General features: G+C 37.7%; 1 protein-coding gene across 1 annotated transcript; it reads right to left on the bottom strand.

The window, feature by feature from the left end:
* Positions 1–9,841: 9,841 nt before the first annotated feature.
* Positions 9,842–22,889, bottom strand: LOC145807847 (proteasome subunit alpha type-3). The gene is made up of 10 exons (XM_082906816.1): positions 22,472–22,889; positions 22,330–22,369; positions 21,947–22,030; positions 16,630–16,703; positions 13,915–14,001; positions 12,976–13,060; positions 12,771–12,817; positions 11,405–11,470; positions 10,782–10,872; positions 9,842–10,128 (listed from the first exon to the last, which is right to left on the bottom strand). The coding sequence occupies exons 1-10, from the start codon at positions 22,573–22,575 to the stop codon at positions 10,057–10,059; spliced, it is 750 nt and encodes a 249-aa protein (XP_082762942.1). The 5' UTR covers positions 22,576–22,889; the 3' UTR covers positions 9,842–10,056.
* Between the last annotated feature and the right edge of the window lie 626 nt (positions 22,890–23,515).

Below are 23,515 nucleotides of genomic sequence, written 5' to 3'. Positions count from 1 at the left end.
AAAGTGGAAAAATACAAATTTCAAAATCATAAAACAGGACAATACAAAGCATAACCCAAAAACAAGATATCTAGATAATCAGATTAATTAATGTGAGTATTTTCATCACTAATTAAATGATCAAATTTTCCATCAAGGTCTTCAAAGAAATCAGACACATCAAGATGATTAATATCAATGGGTTCATAATGATTTGTGAAATGCATTTCAATGCCTTTGCCTTTTTCTTTTATCGATACTTGATAAAGATCAACCAAATGTTTAGGTGTATGACAGGTACGCGACCAATGCCCTGTCATGCCACATCTGTAACAAGTATTTTCATGATTCTTAGGAGGTTTATTTTGTAAACCTTTTTCCTTTGCTTGTGATGTTCCTAAATTATTCCACTTCTGATAAAATGGCATGTTATTCCACTTCTGGTGGAATGGCATGGTATTTTTCTGAACATATCCCCCACGGATTCGGTAATTGTTTCTACCTCGACCATGTCCAGAAACATAACCTCTCCATCGTCCAAGGCCATGAAATGCAACATCATTCACTTCAGGGAATGAAGCAGAACCGGTTGGACGGGATAGATGATTTTTCAATAACAATTGATTAGTTTGTTCAACCACAAGAAGGCATGAAATCAGTTCAAAGTACTTTGAAAAACGACGCTTCCTATATTACTGCTGCAGGAGCACATTATTAGCTTGAAATGTGGTCAATATTTTTTCAAACATATCTCCTTCAGTAATTTTTTCTCCACATAATTTTAATCGAGAGATTTTTTTTAAATAATGCAGAGCTGTACTCACTAACTGATTTACAATCTTGCAACCTCAAGTGCAACCAATCATAACGAGCTCTTGGGAGGATTACGGTCTTCTAGTGCGAGTATCTCTCCTTCAAATTATTCCGCAGAATTAGTGGATTTTTTACTGTGAGGTACTCATTTTTTAATTCTTCTTAGAGATGATGGTGAATGAATATTATTGAAACGCCCCAAAATATATAACATCTTGTGAGTACGATAATCAACGTTCATTATGAGAAAGGATGCAATTCTTCAACCTTTACATCATTAATCAATAAGGTTTGTACAAAATAGTCCCACATGCGAATTATACATTCAACGATATCCAATACATGAATCTATAGCATGTAGAATATCAAATTCAAAAATAAATAAAATACCCTCAAGGGCTTACAAATTCCAAGGCTTAAGCCTGGTTACACAAAAACAGTTTCACGACCCCATACATTTAGAGCCCTTGGCTAACAAAATGAACCACAACAAAATAAGAGTTATTTACTCTCCACAAAATACATTTACGCCCTTAACTCGGCAGGATCACAACATCTTTTCATGCACCAAAATCCCATAGGGGTGAACATAAAGCCCAGTAGAGAGTTCTTAACAAAGTATATACATTTATGCAAGATTCCCAATATGAAATGCACATGTCGTGCTATGCCATTTAAAAGAAGATTACATTTTTCATCTTTTGAAAAACTACCATGCTCGATGATAACTTGAAATCTCAACAATTCAAAAATTTATAATAAATTTTAGAAGGGCAGTAAATATGACTCAGGTAATCCCTAGGCTGGTGTCTGCAAGTAGGCATAACTAACACTACCAAAACCCCACTTTACCGGTTGCTAACCAGAAGGGAAGTGGTACATCTTCCGCACGTGTTTTCGATTTTTCACCCCAGACACTCAGGCCAACTTAATCAATTTCATCTACACCTCCTATCCGGACTTACCAACATATTTACCCCAAAACAATTCAACAATTCTCATTTCAAAATATTACTTTTCTCAATTTGAACTTTTCCAAACTCCATTCAAGTGCGTAATAATCAATTGAATGAGTATGTAATGCAACAATTATCAATGCTTCATAACATTTCAATAGTTACATTTCACCACATTTCTTTCCCAATGCAAATGTTTTCAAATCCCAACTCAAAATTTGTAACTACGCAATAATAGAAATGCCAATGCAATATATATATATATATATATATCAAGGCAAAATAATAATATTCCATTGACAATATTTCCCATATAATTTATCAAATTCGATCACCAATTCCCATTCTCCTTTCCAATGCGATGTCATCAATTATCATATATGAATGTATATGTATATGTATATGTATATGTATATGTATATGAATGTATATGAATGTATATGAATGTATAACTTAGTTCCCTTTGCCAGAACCGGGCGGTAAAACGAGGATCTCTATCCGATACGATGGTCACAAGAACCCCATGAAGTCGAACTATCTCTCTAATGTACAACTTTGCCAAGTGCTCAACTGAGTCACCGGTGCGCATCGGAAAGAAATGTGTAGACTTAATCAATCTATCAACAATCACCCAAATGACATTATTACCCCATTGTGTTCTAGGAAGCCCAACTGCAAAATCCATGGTAACGTGCTCCGATTTCCACTCGGCTATTGGTAAGGAATGCAACAAACCCGCTGGTCTTTGGTGTTCAGCCTTCACTTGTTGACAAGTAAGGCATTTCGATACAAATAACGCGACATCCCGCTTCATGCCCATCCACCAAAACTGATGACTAAGATCATGATACATTTTGGTGCCTCGCGGATGTACCGCAGTGCATGAGTGATGGAACTCCCGAAGTACTTCCTCTCTATAAGATTTTGGTACAAACAAACGGTCTAGATAACGTACACTCAGATCCGAGTGAATGTTCAAACCCCTCTCTTCCTTCTCGTTGGAGATTTTATTCCGAGTTGACTCCACTTCACAGTCCCCTTGTTGTGCCTCTATGACTCTACTAATCAAGGCAGGTTGAGCACTCATGGTAAACAAAGTTGCACTCTCACCGGACTCACCCAAGTGCAAATTAAACTCACCGATATCACCCAACATGACCTATTCCCAAATAGCCACACTTTCCAAACTACTCACGGATTTCTGACTCAAAGTGTCAGCCACTACATTGGCCTTTCCCGAATGATAGTGTAACTCGAAGTCATAATCCTCCATAAATTCCATCCACCTCCGTTGGCTTAAATTCAAGTCTTTTTGGGGAAAAAAATATCTTAGGCTCTTATGATTAGAGAAAATCTCAAACTTCTCGTCGTACAAATAATGTCTCCAAATTTTCAAGGCGAAAATTACCGCCGCTAATTCCAAGTCGTGGGTGGGGTAATTTTTCTCATGAGTTTTCAATTGTTGTGAACTGTAGGCCACAACCTTTCCTCCTTGCATCAAGACGCAACCAAGCCCATCCCGAGACGCATCACAATAAACGGTGTAACCCAAACCTTTTTCCGGAATTATCAAGACCGGTGCGGTAGTCAATCTAGTCTTAAGTTCTTGGAATGATCTTTCACAAGCCTCACTCCATACAAATTTGACACCATTTCTAGTCAACCTAATCAAAGGTGCGGCTAGTTTAGAGAAGTCCCTTACAAAACGTCGATAATACCCCGCCAATCCCAAGAAACTCTAGATCTCAAAAACATTTTTTGGTTGTCCCCAATCCTGTACGGCATCTATCTTTGAAGAGTCTATAGTTACCCCCTCTCTTGATACGACATGACCCAAAAAATTCACCTTGGTGAGCCAAAACTCACATTTCTCAAATTTGGCATATAATTGGTGCTCTCTAAACAAATCAAGCACTACTTGCAAGTGAGCCTCGTGTTCCTCCTCGGAGGTTGAATAAATTAAGATGTCATCCACAAAGACGACCACAAAACGATCCAAGTATTCTCAAAAAATTTGGTTCATCAAATCCATAAAGGAAGCCGGTGCGTTAGTCAATCCAAAAGCCATTACAAGGAATTCATAGTGGCTATAACGCGTACGAAAGGCCTTTTTCTGGATGTCCTCCTCACGGACTCTCAACTGATGATACTGCGACCTCAAATCTATCTTCGAGAAGCAACGAGACCCTCTAAGTTGGTCAAACAAGTCATCTATTCTGGGTAGAGGATACTTGTTCTTGACGATAACCCAATTCAACTTACAGTAATCAATACACAACCGTAATGACCCATCGTTCTTCTTCGCAAAGAGAGCCGACGCTCCCCAAGGCGATGTGCTAGTGCGAATGAAACCCTTGTCTAAAAGCTCTTGGAGTTGAATCTTCAACTCATGCAATTCGGCGAGTGTAAACCTATACAGCGCCATGGAAATCAGTACCATGCCTGGCACTAAGTCAATGGTGAACTTGATCTCCTGGTAAGGTGGCAAACTAGTAAGGTCCTCAGGAAATATGTCCGGGTATTCACAAACTACCCTTAGCAATTCAACACGGGCCCTGTCACTCTCACTATCCAAGAGAGTTGCAAAAAGGCCGCTAAGCTTGTTCCTACTACGAGGGTCAAAAACTGATGACAAGACCTTATCAACCCAGTCTCCCAGAAAGTAAAAACAATCACCACTTGAGGTGCACACTGTAACTCTCTGACGAAAACAATCAATCACCGCTCGGAACAAACATAACCAATCCATGCCTAGAATAACATCAAAACTCGACATGTCTAACAACACAACGGGAGTCAACGCCCGACAACCTCTATCTCACAACCACGACACCCCTAGTCTAAATCAACTGTACCTCCAACTGGTGACTCTACTCTGAGCGAAGACACTAACCGTGACACCTCTAACCCCAATGCAGACACAAATGCAGTAGATATGAATGAATGAGACGCACCAGTATCTATCAGCACATTAGCCAAAGAGTTGCACACAACAAAAATACCTCCCACAACTAAGGATCCTGGCAACTACTCTGGCGCGGTAACAGCATACACGCACCCCTGTGGCCTCTGATCAACCTGCTCATCTCTCGGAGCATAGGCTTACTGCACTGACTAAGCTGAAGTGGCTCTCTGATTAGCTCGCGATGTCTGGACTAAGTGAGCCTGCTAGTGGCTCTGAGTCTGCCTCGACCCTGATGCGCCATATGCGCCTCCCAACTGCGGGCAAGCTCTCTTCATGTGCCCTGACTGACCGCACTGATAGCAAATAGGTCTCTGCCCTCTACTTTAAGACTGACTCTAGGATCGATTCGGTAGTGGTGGTGACAACATCTGTTGTCCTCCCACCTTCTGTGGACATGAGAAGGCCTTGTGACCTGGTTGGCCACACTTGAAACAAGAAAAACCACTCGGTGTACTCTTTCCCGGGCCCACACTAGGTAAGGGAAAGGTGGATCTAGACTGCTATGATTGAGACTGGGATGAAAAGGTGTTTATGCTATTCTTGTTGGGTCTATAGTCCTCCAGTGACCCTTGACCCCTCGACCTTGAACTCCGGAGTCTCTCCTCTTTGGCCTCCACGGTAATCTCTACATGTGTCGCCGCCTCCACAAGGCAGTCATAGTTCCGAGTCATGTTCTCGGCAACCTTGAACAAGATCTTAGTTCTCAACTTCTTCTCGAACTCAATGCAACGGCATTCTTCCTTTGCCACCAACTTCGGTACGAACCAGACAAACTAGAGAAGGCCGCTTCAAACTCAACCACGAACATATTGAGTTGCTTGAGGTCTTGAAATTCTTGCCTCAACCTCTCCTTAGTAATGGGAGGTAAGTACTTGTCTTGGAAAGCAACCACAAAAGCTTTCCATGTTGGCTCTATTCGACCTTTGGCGTATTTCCCGACCTTTGGCGTATTTCCATCCTTGGCCCGTGTCCCCTTTGAGGTAGTAACTCGCAAGAGTCACTCTTAGCTCACTGTTTTCGATGTGAAGCATCTCAAATGTCTTCACCGTTTGCTCGAGCCACTCATCCGCTTTCTTAAGTTCGGGGCCACCATGGAACTCATCCGGTTTGGCCCGCAAAAACTCCCTAGTGAGAAAGTTCGCTTTCGTCTCTACGACGTTCTCTTTAGCTTGATTCTCCGCCCTTAGTATGTTCATCGACTCCTTCAAGGCCCCCGTCATTTCTCGGGCTAGGGCCCCTATTATGGCGTGACCCGCTTGCCCCAAAAATTCTGCTTGTCCCATTTGCTTGGCCACATTAGCTTGGCCCAACCCCTTCTCTTGCACCGGAACCTCATAAGCCGATACTCCAGGCACACCCCGACGAGCCCTACCATGCCTTCCACCTCTACCACCACGGGTTTGACCCCCCTTCTTGACATCCTAATTAAGGAACAAGATAAACAATTTAGCATATAATCTCAAATGTGCTCGTGACTTCTCTCACACGTTTGACCACAACAATTTCGTATATTTTCTACCATACAACAATTCAATTCCACTCCACATAAGCACTTAGTCACGTAAGCACATACGGATTATCCTTTTGTGATGAAATTCGTCTCACGAAAAACTAAGAATTCTTAGTAGAATGAGTATTGATCAAGTACCCTTCTAATAAGACCTCAAAGAATCTAATAGGTACAAACAACATTCAAAAAATCCAATCCCATACCCATCTAGTCATATAAGCATGTTATCACATAGTCACAAAATACAAAACACCTCCTAATTATGCGAAATGAACCCATTGTGATATAACAATCACTTCCCACGAGCTCCAAGTATTCAAACCCGGTAGCTCTGATACCAAGTTGAAACGCCCCAAAATATATAACATCTTGTGAGTACAACAATCAACGTTCATTATGAGAAAGGATGTAATTCTTCAACCTTTACATCATTAATCAATAAGGTTTGTACAAAATAGTCCCACATGCGAATTATACATTCAATGATATCCAATACATGAATCTATAGCATGTAGAACATCAAATTCAAAAGTAAATAAAATGCCCTCAAGGGCTTACAAATTCCAAGGTTTAAGCCTGGTTACACAAAAACAGTTTCACAAACCCATACATTTATAGCCCTTGGCTAGCAAAATGAACCACAACAAAATAAGAGTCATTTACTCTCCACAAAATACGTTCACGCCCTTAACTCGGCGGGATCACCACATCTTTTCCTACACCAAAATCTCATAGGGGTGAAATAAAGCCCAGTAGAGAGTTCTTAACAAAGTATATACATTTATGCAAGATTCCCAATATGAAACGCACATGTCATGCTATGCCATTTAAAAGAAGATTTCATTTTTCATCTTTCGAAAAACCACTATGCTCGATGATAATTTGAAATCTCAACGATTCAGAAATTTATAATTAATTTCAGAAGGGCGGTAAATACGACTCAGGTAATCCCTAGGTTGGTATCTGCAAGTAGGCATAACTAGTACTACCAAAAACCCCACTTTACCGGTTGCTAACCGAAAGAGAAGTGGTACCTCCTCCGCGCGTGTTTTCGGTCTTTCACCCTGGACACTCAAGCCAACTTAATCAATTTCATCTACACCTCCTATCCGGACTTACCAACGTATTTATCCCAAAACAATTCAACAATTCTCATTTCAAAATATTACTTTTCTCAATGTAAACTTTTCCAAACTCCATTCACGTGCGTAATAATCAATTGAATGAGTATGTAATGCAACAATTATCAATGCCTCGTAACATTTCAATAGTTACATTTCACCACATTTCTTTCCCAATGCAAATGTTTTCAAATCCCAACTCAAAATTTGTAACTACGCAATAATAGAAATGCCAATGCAATATATATATATATATATCAAGGCAAAATAATAATCTTCCATTGACAATATTTCCCACACAATTTATCAAATTCGATCACCAATTCCCATTCTCCTTTTCAATGCGATGCCATCAATTATCATATATGAATGTATATGTATATGTATATATATCCAAACAACAATGCTAGAGGGCCACAATTTTTGAGGCCACAATGGCTCAAAACTGCCAAAATGATGTCGTTTTGGGTGCAAAACATGCCAAAACGACGTCGTTTTGGCAATTTTGAGCCATTGTGGCCACAAAAATTGTGGCCCTCAAACATTTTCCATATCCAAGTGTAGCAACCATTCTACATTTTATGTGTTCTCAACAATTTGCCATTTCATAACTACATATGTGTAAGTACTTAACAATAATTTCAAGCAAGGTCCCCAAATCCTCATACATCAAGAAAATTGCCTTTTTGCAAACAATAATATGAAATTTTTACTCATTTCATCATTTAACACAAGGAAATCCATAGATTCTCAACATTTTCCAAAATTCCCAATTTTTAGGTTTTTCACCAAAACTAGACACTCCTTCATCTCTTAGTAAAATCTCACCAAAAACATCATCCTTAAGTCAATGTGATTCAACTACTCAAGAAAATCTTTTTTTAAAAAAAGGCAAGAGATGAATTTCTTTTTGCAAAACCACTAATTTCTAGAGCCAAAAACAAATTTTTTTTTTTTTGACAATTAAGGAAGAAATCTCGAAATCAACTAAAACTTGCAAAAATATATATATAACTCTAAGAAGAGTCCCCACCTCAAGTTCTTGGAGAGAAAAGAGATGAAATCCCCAAAAATCAACCGTAATGAATCCCGATCTTCACCACACACAATGCAGCTCTCGGTTAGCTCTCCAACTTTGATAAAGAAGCTTGGGTTAAAAATGCAATAGATCTAAAGAGATCAAGAGTTCTAAGAGGTTTGGCGTAGGAAATGTAGAGAGAAGGAGGAGAAAAGGGTTTTTAGAGAGAGAGAGAGGTGTATAAAATGTTATACACTCAGCCCAAGGAAAGAAGAAAAAGAAAATTTTCGGACACAGCGACTCCCGCACGTGCGGCACTCACTCCCGTACGTACGGAGTGTGCTTCCCGCACGTGCGGCCGCTTCCTCCGTACTTCCACTCTTGCACCTGCATATATAGCAATGACCAACCCAGAACCTCCCCATGTTTTCCACACGTGCGGCCTCATCTCCTACACGTGCGGCCCCCACCCCGTACGTGCGGCTCAACCCTCAGCCCAGAAATTTTTTTGGTTCAAGTGTAAACCCCCGGACTCAACTTCAAGCCTCCCCAAACAAGTGGAACTCAGAATTGAAATTAATAGAGATGAAATTTTAGAGAAATAGATTTCAAAAGTGTAGAACCTAGCACGCACAAAAAAAAGTAAGACGGGTTACGTACCCGGTCATCACAATTATTGCCTTTGCGTGATCCTGTAGGGATGCTTTATTTTCATATTTTATGATATCTTCAAGATTCATTATCTCAAAGTGGATCTCAACATCAAGAATCCATGATAAATAATTTTTTCTAGAAATATCAAAAGCTGAGAATTCCAATTTTAAAAGTTTGACATTTTACTAAATTTAACAAAAATAATATATTTAGTATCACATAAATATATTAAGAGAATATAAAATTAGCTTTAAAATTTATTTATACTTACTTCAACCACCCAGTAGTTTTTTCTTCTCAGCTGGCTAGAATCCCGTGCTGTAACGGGATATAAAACTAATAAAGAGAAAGTGAGGACCAAAGGTAAATAACAAAGGATTTGGGCCAAGAGAATAAATTATCTTCCACTAATATATTCAACACAACATACATATGTGATATCCTTATACCACACAATAATATCTCATTTCTCTCTTTCGACTTTTCAAAAGAACACATAATCACTGACTTCAACAAGACCAAACTTCTTTAGAAGTCTCCATTTTTCCATCCTTCTATTATCTTCTTCTATAAAGTAATACGTATTCAAATCCAATTGCATATCTTTTTTTATTTATTCAAATATTTCACGACATAAACTTCAATTTATGATTTGTATCTCAATTTGACACTTGACAGTTTCAAGTAAAAAAGAGAGACGATGCTTAAAAATAAATAGATAATAGTTCTAACTATATCGAAGTTACAAGTCCAAGACACCAACGACTACAAGAACAAGAAAAAAATTAACAAGAAAAAATAAACAGACACAAAAAGACGAGCATATAGTCAATCAATACACTGGTGTTATATTTCGTTCTGCAAGATTTGAATTGCAAAAGATACAAGATTAAAAAGTTTCTTAAGAAAGTGGTACAGAAACTTAACAGTATAAAAACCAATACTCATCTGCAAGTTTAGAGAATCTGGAACAATGACAATAAGCTACGTAAAATACAAAAAAGGAAAACAGGAAAGTGAGAGGAAGGGGAACGGGTTCATCAATCAGCATCCATTTCCTCTAATGCGGCTTTCGCAGCAGTCTTGGCTTCCTCCAAAAGCTCTCCTGGTACCTGAGAATAAACAGCAAAAACAACTTTTCATCTCAACAATCATACAAATACCAAACATATAACTAGTAGCGGATGCAAACACGATGCGTTTGCAATTATACATTTAAATTTTTGGGCAGTTTAATAAATGAGTAAAATCGTTTTTAACATCTTTTAAATGAGGAAAACCACTTAGCAATTTTGGATAGTTTGTTGAGTACGAACAGTTATTAAATATGGCAGTTATTGGAGGTTGAGGACATTTTCAGGAAGAAGAAAAAAAAAAAAAAATGTGACTTATGTTCACACCCCAAATGGGGTGTACGATTTATATAATAGAAAAAATGTTACAAAAAAAGTGATTTTTCCGTAGAAAGATGCTCCACGATTGTAGAAGTCATATATATCTTATATTGTTTGAAAATTGTTGTGTCGGCATATCTGTGCTTTTGATCCATCTAGCGAGTGAGTAAATATTGGATGTGACGGTGTTATCACCATCTAATGAGCCATTTTTGATTTGCTGTAGGGATCACAACAATGTTGGGTTAGTTGGAGACAAAGCTTGTCCACTTAGTCCCTTTGTGATTTATTATTGGTCGGTGATACCAGATAAGATGGTGACACTATTACACTTAATATTTTTTCCTAGTGACGGTGGGATGTGGGATTACCTTCTCATGTTGGCGCTTTGACTCATCACAGACCCAACTCATTTCCAATTCAAAGGCTTTATCCTTAGCTTCATCATGTACCTTATAAATGCTGCCAAAATTGGAATGAACATTTAAATAACTGAAGAATAATATGTGCATAGACATGTGAATCGGTCCAGACAAAACTTAACTAAGATTGAACAAGATGTTCTTCCACTCATAAAAATCCACTTTTGCACAGTTCTACATTATGAATTTGAAAAAAAAAAATTGCAGATAATGCATGCAAGTTATCTGTTATTGTGAATTAGTCATGTTTAGCATCCCATGTGACAGAGGTGTCAATATATCTGTTGCACTGCAGCTAACAATAAGTCCAGGTTGTACAGTGATATTCAAGTGTTCGAGTTTTTTGCAAGCTGGCTAATTAACTCCAGCATGTATAACACATTTCCATGCTTTCTAGTCTCTTATAGCAAAGATCCTACCTACCACATTTGACCTTTTCCAATAGATTCTCATGACCATCTATTGGAGAGAGTTTCTAGGATACCTGGAAGGAAAATGTTAGTTTGGGTTTGACTTTCAAAAGTTGCTGTTTGGAGAGAAAAAAGTATGCATTAAAAAGAGAAATCACTCACATCTTGGCTATTTCAATAACACCTTCCCTGCAGGTCATATCTGAAAGCTTCAACTTTTCAATTTCACTGTTTGTGCAATACATTTAAACAAAAGCAACATTGCATAAACAAGTTAGTATATGAGAAGTGCAATCAATAGAAAAGTAAAACAAATACATCAGCGATATGAGGTTGAACTAATTACTATTAAAGAATTTTTCAAAAATTTTATGTTTTCCTAGTTTCTCCTATTTCTTTAGGTTACTTGATCAACACTCTAGGCTTTCTTGGTTAACAATTTATTATAACCTTATAAATTGGCCTCTTATTGTAATAGCTAGTGATCAATATCAATAAAATCTTTCTTTCTTTTCTCTCGCAAATCTAACACATACAACCCACAAATTGTCTTCATCTGGCTTCACATGGAAGCAACAGATCTGAGTGGTAACTGGGCAGCCCAGTGCATCGGGCTCCGCCACTGCAAGGTCTGAGAAGGGTCAGATGTATGCAGAGTCTTAAGACTCTTACCCCTGCATGTGACTATTGCTTGTTGGAACCCGTGATGCCCCACCCCAGTCACAACCTTACTGCTGCACAAGGCCCACCCTCTAGATATTATTAGTAACTAACTCATGTTGTAAGACTTCAACTCATAAGTTTAGCTGCTCAAGGACACTTTGCCATGGATAGTAAATTTTACAAACTCAGAAGTAAATACATGCATTTATGCATATGCAATTTTCCATTATAAGCTACAATTTTTTTCTCCTTTGGAAGTTGGAAAGCTCAAGATTTTAGGGAAAATGTACCAAAATTTCGAATTTAACATGAAATATTTAGGCAAAATTATTTTTTACAAAAATCATGATATTTTAATATTTCACTGGTGAGCATGGATGGTTTAATTGCACATACTTTCTTTATCTTTTTTATTTGTTTCGTGCATCTAACAATAATAAGAACAAGTCATCTTACCAAAAAAATGACAAGGCAAAGAATATTTAGACCATAAAAATCAATGCCCAGTCCATATTATATTTGATACTTGAGAAAATAGCATCAATCCTAGCATTTTTCATTGTACAGTGGTCGGAATAATTAATATAAGGCCAAGTTTGGGAACCAACTAAAACAGCCAAAAAGTCAAAAATTCACAAAAAGTCAACTATCTCTCTACTTTTCTGCATGTCTTTTCGTAAAAAGCTAAAAAGTCAACTAAATAGCTAGTTCCCAAAGCAACCCTAAGTATGCCTTAACGATATAATTTTGACCACCCCATGCAGTGAGATAGATTCTCAATGCATCACAATATCACAATAAAATTTATGTTGTACTAAAGGAGAAATGAGATTACTCAACATATAATAACTTGTGATTGACTCACGTTTTAGCAGCCTGCTTTCCTTTCCCAATTGCAGCACCAAAGTACCTCTATCACGAAATTTTTAGCCAACATATGAAATTAGAAAATATCCAAACGACATAAGAAAAAAAGTAGCCAAGAACAAGAGTTGCTATATCTGCAAATGAAGGAAGCACGTGAAAAGACAAATATGTAAGCTAGCAACTCAGGAGAAAAACCAACTCACATATGAAATACCAGAAGGTTCAATCATGTATAGTTGTGGTCCTTCTCTGTCGTAACCTCCAAGAATTACTCCACATCCAAAAGGTCTGTGACACCAAACATAATTTTTTTTTCAAGGAAAACCGAGGAATGTAGAGAAAAATAAAAAATGGATGCCCCAGTGTCTTAAAAGGCGCACCTAAGCATGCGACTAATGCTTAGGCGCAAGGCACACCGAGGTGCACCTGAGGCACCTCAGATAGCTTGAAGTGAGGCACTGTAGGAAAGGCATAGCGCATATGAGGTGCATGCCTTAGGCTTAGGTACAAGAGGCACGCTTCATGCGCTTCATTTAAATTTTGGCTACATCCTTATTCTTTGTGTGTGAAGCCACAAGGAATCACAACCCCTTTTATACAAAATGTAAACACATGCTTTGAGCCCTAATTTTCATATTAAAAAAAGCCTTGGCATTGAGCAAAAGCTCTGAGACTACAAAATGGATATATGACATTGGGATTCCTTTCAATATAGTGAATTATGACAGTTTCGGGCCAACAGAAGCTGTAAGGCAATTTGGTCCCGATTTAAAATTAAAACCACTAAGGCATTATATGGTGCAAGTTCCTTATCTAAAAAAAGAGAGTATCACGTCAATAAATTGAAGGAAGACATATAGTATTGGATAAACTAAGGTTGAATGTTATTTTTGAGAAATTTTTGGAATGCTGAATGTCATTTTTATGGTTTTTGGAATATTGAATGTTGTTCTATGTATTTGAAATTTTAAAAATATTTGCTTATGTTTAAAACTTTGCCTATATTAAAATTTTACTTATCTTCTGCAACTTGTGCCTCACGCTTAGGCTCCACGAGACCTTAGCGCCTCAATGTGCCTAGAGCTTTTTAAAACATTGAGATGCCCACTAATAAACATTGTTAAAACTATAGCTCCCCTTACCTGAGCCACCAATAGAGGGTGCATAGATGAACATAACTAGCAACACGCTCGGCAAGTTCCTTCGTAGGAATAGGTTCACCATAGACACTGCAAAACAAGAACAATACAAATTTCTCACTGAAAGTTACATACAAATGCAGAAAATAGTTATGTTAAACTGTAGTTTGGGTCACTTGATATAGACTTAAACCAACAAGTTCTATTTCCAGTTTAACATGAAGAAAGAGAGGGAAAAAATAAAATCAACAGTTGTAAAACTTAATTGAAATGATATTTCATGATACATATTTACTCTCAACTTCATACCTCAAATTTCAAGTGCTATCAATACAAATTAAAAGAAAAACTTCATTAAAATAGAGGCTAAAAAGAGCAACATCCATAAGGGTTCGTTAATAACATAACAGTCAAAAAAATTTAAAATACAAAAACAAAAGAAAACCAAAAAAGACCCCGATACAATAGAACATGTAAAAAAAACTTGAGTGAAAAAAACCAGAAAAATATATATAAATAGAAAAGGCCACCTACACCTAACAGATGCATATAAAAGCAAAATGTATTTTTGAGTAGGAAGCTTGTTTCTTAGAAGGAAAGAGGTAGGATGACAAAACACACAAAACTCTCAATAAAAAAGACAAAGCATAAAACTCTCAATAAAGAGGACAAAACACATAAAACTCTCAACAAAGAAGACAAAACCTCCAATGTCCAAAATACTTATTCTAAGTAAATTAACTGCATCAGTACAATTGGGTTAGATGCACTCATTCAAAATCCTTGCTCAATGTGTGGCACCATTATCTAATGGTTACGAAATCACTTCTCATTGGCATGTTAGTACATTTACCTTGCACATGGCTAAACCATCTCAAATGACTTTCACTTCCCTCAATCCATCCTCAAGTAATGCCATTTCAAACTCACCACCAATGCATTGGTTTCTTATTCTAAATTTACTTATAATTATCACTTCATCCATCTTAACATAACTGAATTTTACAAGATTTGTTCCAATTAATTGGGTAGGCCACAAGGATCCATTTCTTACAGGTGCATCTATTAGAAGTTATATCCTTAAATAAGTCATAATCATGTCCTTCTCAATCATCTTATCTCATGTTCTCCCTAGACTTTCTCCACTTTTTTTTACCCTAAATGTGAATCAAATCGCTCATCCTTACAAAGTTCTAAAAGGCTTTATTGAGGCTCATTTTGAGGCAAGGCAAATGAAAAACGCATCGAGGCTTTGATTTTTAGGTGACACTCTTGAAAGGCTTGTGCGTCACAATCTGAGGCATGCACCTTGTACGCCTTTTGCACATAAACATATGAGAGCACACTTATGGAAAGCTTGTCTTAGGCTGTTGTTAAATTTAGTCTAATACATGGTTTAAACCAAAAAAATAAAAAGAAAGATCCTCTTTTGTAACTATATTCCATAGGAAAAAATCAAACAAATGACCAACCAAGAAAAAACACAAAGCTAAAGCTTAAGCAAAAGAAAAAGCTCGATAGCTAAAACTAAGAATGTCGCTTTTACATTCAATGATGGCAAGCTTTCTTTCAGCAGTGAAACATTTGACGCCTTGAGGAGAAAAGCATATGTACAATACACATATATATTTAATTTTTAAGATTTTTCATTTTTTTTTTTTTTTTTTACCAAATATAAAATTTTGAAATTTGAAATGCTTACACTTTAATGCCTTGAGGTTTATGCCTCAACTCATGAGCAGTAAAATGCCTTGCATAACTCTTTTGACTTTAATAACTTTGATCCTAACTACAGACACATTACTTAAATCTACATTACACATGGCATACAAGTTTTTTCCATTTTATCTCAGTTATTGCTAGTTCAACTTTCCCCTAATGTATTCGTTTCTTATTCTATCTTTTCTTACAACACCACTCACCCATCTCAAAATTCTCATTTCAACTAAGCTCATTTTTCGAACAAGTTTCTTAATCACCCACTAATCTGTACCATACAGTGTAGTAGGCCTTATAGTAGTCCTATAAACTATAAAATTTGAATGTCCTCTCTCGATATTCTTTTGTGCAGTTGAGAGAAGATTTGTATATGTCAGCGGATGTATAGCTTTTACGCGTTGTCTTTTTGTACAGGGTTTGCCTTCTTAAGGCATTTTTGTTAATAAAATTTCTCTTACAAACATAGAATCCGATACTCCTATTACTCAAAAACCCTCCATATCATCTTTCTAATAGCCTTATCATATGCTTTTTCTAATTCAATAAATATCATACAAAGATCTGCCCCTTTTCTCTATGCTTTCTCATTGATTGTGTAAGCTGGACAACAATGGGGTAATAGATCTTCTACTTTCCTTTTTTTTTTTTTTTTAGGATTGGCATAGTTTGAATTTTTACATTAATATCCCCTTCATAATTATTAAAACCAAATTACAACTCCACATTTTAGCTTATATCTATCTTTCATTTTTTAGTAAGGAAACTCGAATGACTTTTTTTTTTGAATAAGTAAAACATTGAAATTAAGTTTGGAATAAAACATCAACTCAACGCTATAGTTCTAACTAAACCTCCAAAAATGTAACCGAGTTCCCATGTGAGCAGTTTTCATTATAATTGAAGCTGAAATTGAGCAGGTATCTTGGCTTTCACATAAAAAAGCTAAAAAATATATTATATTGAATATTCTTTACAGCTCAAGTCATCGTTCATGCAAACCTTTCATAATTTGTTGCTTCAGACTTTGCTCGTGCAACAATTTGCCTCCCATCTGCTGCTAAACCGGCAACTGCCTGCAATTGATGATACATTGCAAAAGGTGGGCTTAAAGCTATGGCAACAAAATAAATAATGAACACATGGCTGAAATCAAATACACACATGAAGAAAATCATCAAAAGAACAGATAATAGCTAAGAATAGTAAATTAACATTGTTGCAAGAAAAAATTTAATTAAAAATAGTTAACAGATACTATGTCATATCATATAAGGGGAGGGTCTCGTGAGCTTCAGAACTTCAAAGCTTTCTGTGGACTGGTACTGAACTGAGTTAAAACATTCAGGGGCAAAAGTCCAATGAAAGACAGTGTGTACTTGTAGACACCCCATTTTTGACCGTCCTCAAGACTTGGACGTCACCGTTTGAACACTCGGTGATCATCCATGTTTGTGTTCGTTTGGAGTTCCCGGAGATCTCGGCCACGCGCCTTGTCTCAGAATCTCCGAACTCGACTGTCTAGTGTCTGGTTTCACACCAAACACTTGTGTTTTGCCTTGGAGAGGCAGGGTAGGGCTTGTAGACCATCCCCACCCACCACCGGTAGTGGCTAGAGGCCACCGGCTGGTTTTTGCCTCCACCGGCACTGTAGTTTGCCGGTCGGCATAGTTTTTTGCTGGTCGGCACTTTTTAGTGCCGGTCGGCACTCTTTTTGGCCAAGATGGCATTTTTGGCCGGCCGATTACTGTGCATCTGCTTTTGCAGATATTTTAAGACAGCTGTCTTACTTTTGCTCCCCTCCATACACGTGTATGGAGGGATCTCCCTCTTATGAAGCTTGTCTTGTAAGCTTTACAAGACAAGAAGTGCCATATAGAGAGAGGATGGGTCTCTTGGCTAAAAAAGGAGAGACTTAAGATATTTTGAGAGCTAGACAGCCATTGTTAAGCTCTGGTTTTAGGGTTTGAGTTAGATACACTTCCTATATCTCTTTCCCTCTCTTTTGTGCTCTAGGCGTTTTGTGTCTTACTATTGCACACAAACACCTAGTGTTTCACCTTCCTCTTGGAACTGAGGTTCTAAGGGACTGATTTTGAAGTTTTGGTGTTGGATTCAAGCTAAAGGAGGCCATTGGAACACCATTTGTGAAGGGGTCTTCAAGGGTAAGAACCTAGTCTCCTTTTTCCCCATTTTTGCATTGATTTTCTACCTATCTTAGAGCTATTTTCGTGCTTATTGTATAACACAAAAAAGTTCTGTTTCTTAGTCCTCTTGATTGTTTGTTAAGAGTGGTTTGTGGTTTGGGTAAGTTTGAACACCCTTAGGCCTTAAAAGGCCTCATTTTGTACCCTTTTGTGCTAGCTCCGGGATTTTGGTGTTGGGGTCTCTTCACCACTGAAATCTTGAGGGATTTCAGTGGTGAAGATGATGCCTTGAAGTCCCAAGAAGGAGAGGGCCACCCCCTCTCCTTGTTGTCCTTGAAAAGGGCATGTTTTGACCTCTTGAGAGAGCATTATGTTTGAGGGTGTATTGACCATGACTTGGCTGCTTTTTATGCTTAATATGTCATGTTATGCCTCTGTTTTTACTTGGTTTTGGTACTCCATGCATGCTTAGCATAGTTGCCTTGTAATGCCATGTTATTGTCTCAATGTGCCTTAGGTTGTTAGCCTTTGTTGGAGCATGTTTTAGGCTTAGTCTTGTGAAGATTTTGTGCATGTTTTGCCATGTTCTAGGTCTGTCCTAGGTTGTTTGGGTCGAATTTGGCATGCATCATATAGCCCCTTTGCATTCCGGCTTGTTGGCCTTAAGTATGTGAATGTATAGCATGCTATCCTTGCATTGTTTTGGTGATTTGGGACCATCCACCATGCCATTTCAGACCTTATTGTATGCTTGAGAGCTCGCATTTGATGTCCCTTTAATGCCTTGTAAGGTTGTCATCTCATGCTCCATGTTTTGGTGTTTATGCATGCCTTTGTTTTTGAATCATTTAGATGCCATCTAAGTGGTCCTTAGGCCTTGTATTAATGTCCTAACACTCTGTTTTGGGTCAACGATTTCATGCCATGTTTGGTCTTGCTAAGTGTAGTCCAATGCTCCATTGGTTTGTTTTGAGCACTTAGGCCATTTGATGCATGATTGGCTTGATTTATTGCTTGGTTTGGCACCATGTTTTAGCATGATTTCAATGCTTATGTTGCATGCTAATTAGTCCATGATTCCCCCTTTCAAATGTGTTTGAGGGTTGTTCAATTTGTGCCTAAGTGTTGGCCTTTCAACATGTGTATGTGTGCATGTGTATTTGGTCCCTCATTATAGCACTTTGGCCCTTGTTTTAGGCCTTATTGGAGCTGCCTAAAATCATGCTTTAGACCACTTTTGCATTGGTTAGCATTGCTTCATGTTTGTTTGCATGCTTGCATAAGTTTGTTGCCATGCCATGTTGCACCCTTAGCTTGCATCCTTAGGTTGCATTGCATCTTGCATGCATGCCTTGTTCCTTGACTTGATGATAGGAATTGGGCCTTGTTTGTTTGATTTCGTTTGCATGCATTTGAAATCAAAGTTGCATACTTGGTTCTTTGGGCCATCATGCATGGAAATGCGTGATTGGTGGTCCGAGAATCGAGGCACATGCCCCTTTGAGTCATTATCATGATAAGGGACATGGTTGGTGCATATATGCCTTGAATTGTGTTGCCATGCTTTGCCTTGCCCTCTGTTGCTGTCATTTGCAGATTCTGCAGGAACACTCTGCCGACCGGCAGTGTAAGGTGCCGACCGGCAACAATTCCTCTGCCGACAGCTTCATTTTGTGCCGATGGCCACACACCACTGCCGGTGGTAATTCCACTCAGCCGGTGACACTCCCCAGCGTCCAGGGATGCAGTCCTGAGGTTTTGACAGCCTCCAGAGGAGTGAAGGAAGGAAAACAGAGGCAGCCTATGCATGGCGGCACGTTCCCCGAGGCGATTTTCCTGTTTTTCTTAGTTTAAGTTATTTTGCTTAGTTGATTAGGCAATTTGTAATATTAATTAGCTTGCGTAGTTAATTAATCTGTAATATTTATTTGGGCCCTCCGAGTGAGGGCAAATCTGTAATAAGTGTGCGTGTGTGTGATGTATGTCTTCCAACCCCACTTCTTTCTTCCCTTTTATTTACCTGCTTATGATGGTAGATTAGGGCACGTTTATTTTAGCATACCTTATGCTATGCATGTGTGCATCCATGCATTCGTATTACATGCATTAGGCTCGGTACATCACGCTAACTGCATTTGTACTTCAATTCAAAAATTGAATATGTGATAGTTGATTGCCTGTGGGTGAAGGTTGGATTGTTTGAGTTGGAAAAACTCATTGAAATCCGTGTTTTAGCCTACTTGCGAGTAGCAAATTCCAAAGTATTTTCAAAACAAACGGATATGCAATGTTTCTTTCCAAATTAGGCAATCTAGTCTATACTTGTTTGCTGCGCGCATAACATAGTAATTCTAGGCTAATAAATGGAATAAGAACACATAACGTTTTCAAAATCAGATATCATGATTAGTAGAGGCCGGTCTTCAGACCGGGCGAAAGGGGGTGCTCATAGCTGACCTTCCCCGATCGTACCCAAGCTCCCGAGCCGAGACAACGCCGGTGATGACGGACGTGTGGTCTTCGGCACCGAGTCAGGGTTTTCTAAATTTCCCCATTTTAAAAATATTTAGGTGGCGACTCTGTATCTGGCAAAGCAGTTCATGTTTGGCACTACTTTTCAAAAATCTGTTTCTTAAAATGATTTGCCAGATTTGGACTCTTTGGTTCAGATTAAGAACCGCGACAACAAAATCGCGAGTCCGAACTGTAGCAGGCGAGGTCCCCCCTCCGCGGGCGCGTCTACAGTACTCCTAAAAATGGTGGTCTAGAATAAGATCTCCGACATTATGGAACAAAGCAATAACAATAAGGCATCTGTGGGAGCTTAGCAAAAATAGTGAAATAGGTCCATAGTCATATAATAAAGCATCACAATTTACGAGGTATGCCTATACCTGCAAACTCTTCATTTACTATAAGAAAGATTTTTTAATAATGAAGGCCAGCCTCTCATAAAATATAAAGTGGGAAACGAACAATCTACATTTTTGTGGCTGGATAATTGGCACCCTCTTAGTCCTTCGTATTGGAGATATGATGAATGGAATGGGTGGTATATAATATAGTAAATATTTACAAACAAAAGTAGCAGCATCACTCAACAAGGAACTTGGAAGTGGCCAAGATCAAGGAAATAGAGCTACACAATAAATAATGGCAAATATACCTACTTCCCTGCAAGCTGAGTTGTCTAGACTTGACAAGGTAATTTGAATCCTCTTGGCAAATGAAATGTATTAGATAAAAACAACTTGGGAAGCCACTAGAAATAAACAGAATCCAGTTCCCCGGTACAGCTTAGTCTAGCTCAAACAAAACATCCTCAAGTGTGCATTCATCCTATATGGCTTTTATGTCAAGGAATATTATCAACAAAAGATTGGCTAATTGAATGGAACTAAGTTGATCCTAATAGTCCTCTATGTAATCAGGCTGCAGAGTCTCACCACAAAATATGAGGAGAAGATACCCTTCAAATAGGGCTAGGAAAGAGCTCCTAATAACTCAAGATTTTTTCTGTCATTATTATCTTTTCTTAAAGTAGCATTGCAACATATTCTTGTGCAATTATCTGACAGGGAAAACACAAATACAGTAGTCTAAAAATAAGAATCAAACTAATATAAATATCTCAAAAAAGAGCTAGCATTGTATAGAGGAATGAAAATGATTATAAGAAACAAATGCACCCATTACATTACTACTTGTTTTTTCTTTGATACGTGGGTTTTGAGTTACGGGGGAAAAATATAACCAATCCAATACATTTATGCGGTGTTTGGATCATGGATTTGGGTAAAGACTTGGAAAGAAAAAGGAAAAAGCGAGAAAAAATTTAGCTCATATTTCATTTACATCCCTCACCTATTGCCTTCCCTTTCCAAATACCTACCCAAATCCATGATCAAAACATAGCCTTAGTGGCCCTAGAAATTGATATTAAAATAGAACTTTCAACTTCCGATATTACTATTGAATAAAAGACAAGCTAATCCTCTTGATGGCCTCATAAAAAAAAGAGATGGAAGTGGATGGAGAAATTGGAAAAATCCAAAATTTTCATGTCATTTTCCCCATATTCCAGGAAAACAAACAGATACAGAATAGTAGCAACATTTTTTTTGATAATTACATGTAGATGTAAACTTATACAACAGGAAGAAAAGACTTACCATGCCAGAATGACGATGAACGGCATGAATTCTGCGATTGGAACCAGGTAGCATCATCTTTGATTCTATGAGCTTCTCCACACCCTGAAATGTGCCACAGAGTTCATATAATCAACAAATTACAATTACACACACACACATACATACATACATATATATATATATATAATCTTCTATTATATTAGCACAAACATTTCTCTGTTTTATTCCTAAATTATCCCTGTGCAATTACCTATATATAACTAGTTTAGATTTTGATTTCAATTTCAAGTTTTGATAACTTCTCAGTTTTTCTCTTCTCCATCTCTAGTATGTACGTATATATATATATAAACCCTAAAACAAGGAACACAAATTTGGAAGAGAGAGAGAAAGAGAGTTACCAAGACAATTCCATCCTTGCATTTGATGCCGATAACAGTCCTGTCAAACAAAAGCAAACAATTACGATATAGAAGCGTGAATCCAATACATACAGATATACATACATAGTGAGAGAGAGAGAGAGAGAGAGAGGGGACAGACCCACTGTTATCGACAGCTTTGGCAGCGTATTCGATCTGGAAAACGCGGCCATCGGGAGAGAAAGTGGTGACTGAGAGATCGTAACCTGTTCCTATGCTGCTCATTCTTCCTTCCCTCTCCTTCTAGTACAGCTAAAAATGCCTTCTGATTTCTGCTATTTTTGTATATATCATCAACAACACTGAATGTACTGAATGTGAACAAGTATATAACTTTTCTTGGATCTCAAGACAGAAAAACCCCTTCTTTTTCCAGTTTGGGCCCTTAGGACAGGGTTTTTTTTTTTTTCATCTATATTTTTAGAAACAATATAATGACTTAGAGTCCATCACTATAGTGAGGTGCAGATGGAAAGAAAAAAAAAAAAACAAACAAACAAACAAACAAACAAGACACAACACACATTGTGATAGTAAGTTAGACCACTGGTGGCACCTATAATTAGAGGTTTGAATCTTTAATATGAAAAATCCTACTATGCACACGAAAGAGTTATACATGTGCACTTTTAATTATGATTAATTCTCTTTTTTAATTGTGATTAATTTTCTTTTTTAAGTTATAACTCGTTAGATATTTAATTATACCTTACGTAATATTTGGTAAAAATTTTTTAGTTATAAGGTGCATATGGCACACACTTCTTGAGGGGGTGTATCATAGTCTTTCCTATTTAATATAAGTATTGTTTTTATTTATTTATTTTTTAAAATGTAAGACCAAACCAAACTTTAAGTCCCATCAAATAGAGTCGGTTACATGAATCATTCTTCTCCACGCGGCCCAATCAAAGGTCATTTTGTTAGTCAAATTAAGTAGATCCATATCTCTATTTACAACACTAACCAACGTTAATCTAGGCCTATCACGTCCCCTGACACTCTCATCTACCGTTATATTATCGCATCTCTTCACTACAGCCTCTATTGGTCTCCATTGAATGTGACCAAACCATCTCAATCGATTCTCTTTCAATTTATCTTCTATTGGTGCTACTCCTACCCATTCCCGAATACACTCATTCCTAATTCTGTCTTGTCTAGT

Source organism: Camellia sinensis, chromosome 14, assembly GCF_055761805.1.
Source record: "Camellia sinensis isolate YWXY chromosome 14, ASM5576180v1, whole genome shotgun sequence".
NCBI classification, from domain to species: domain Eukaryota; kingdom Viridiplantae; phylum Streptophyta; class Magnoliopsida; order Ericales; family Theaceae; genus Camellia; species Camellia sinensis.
This window is presented reverse-complemented; position numbering and strand designations above follow the sequence as displayed.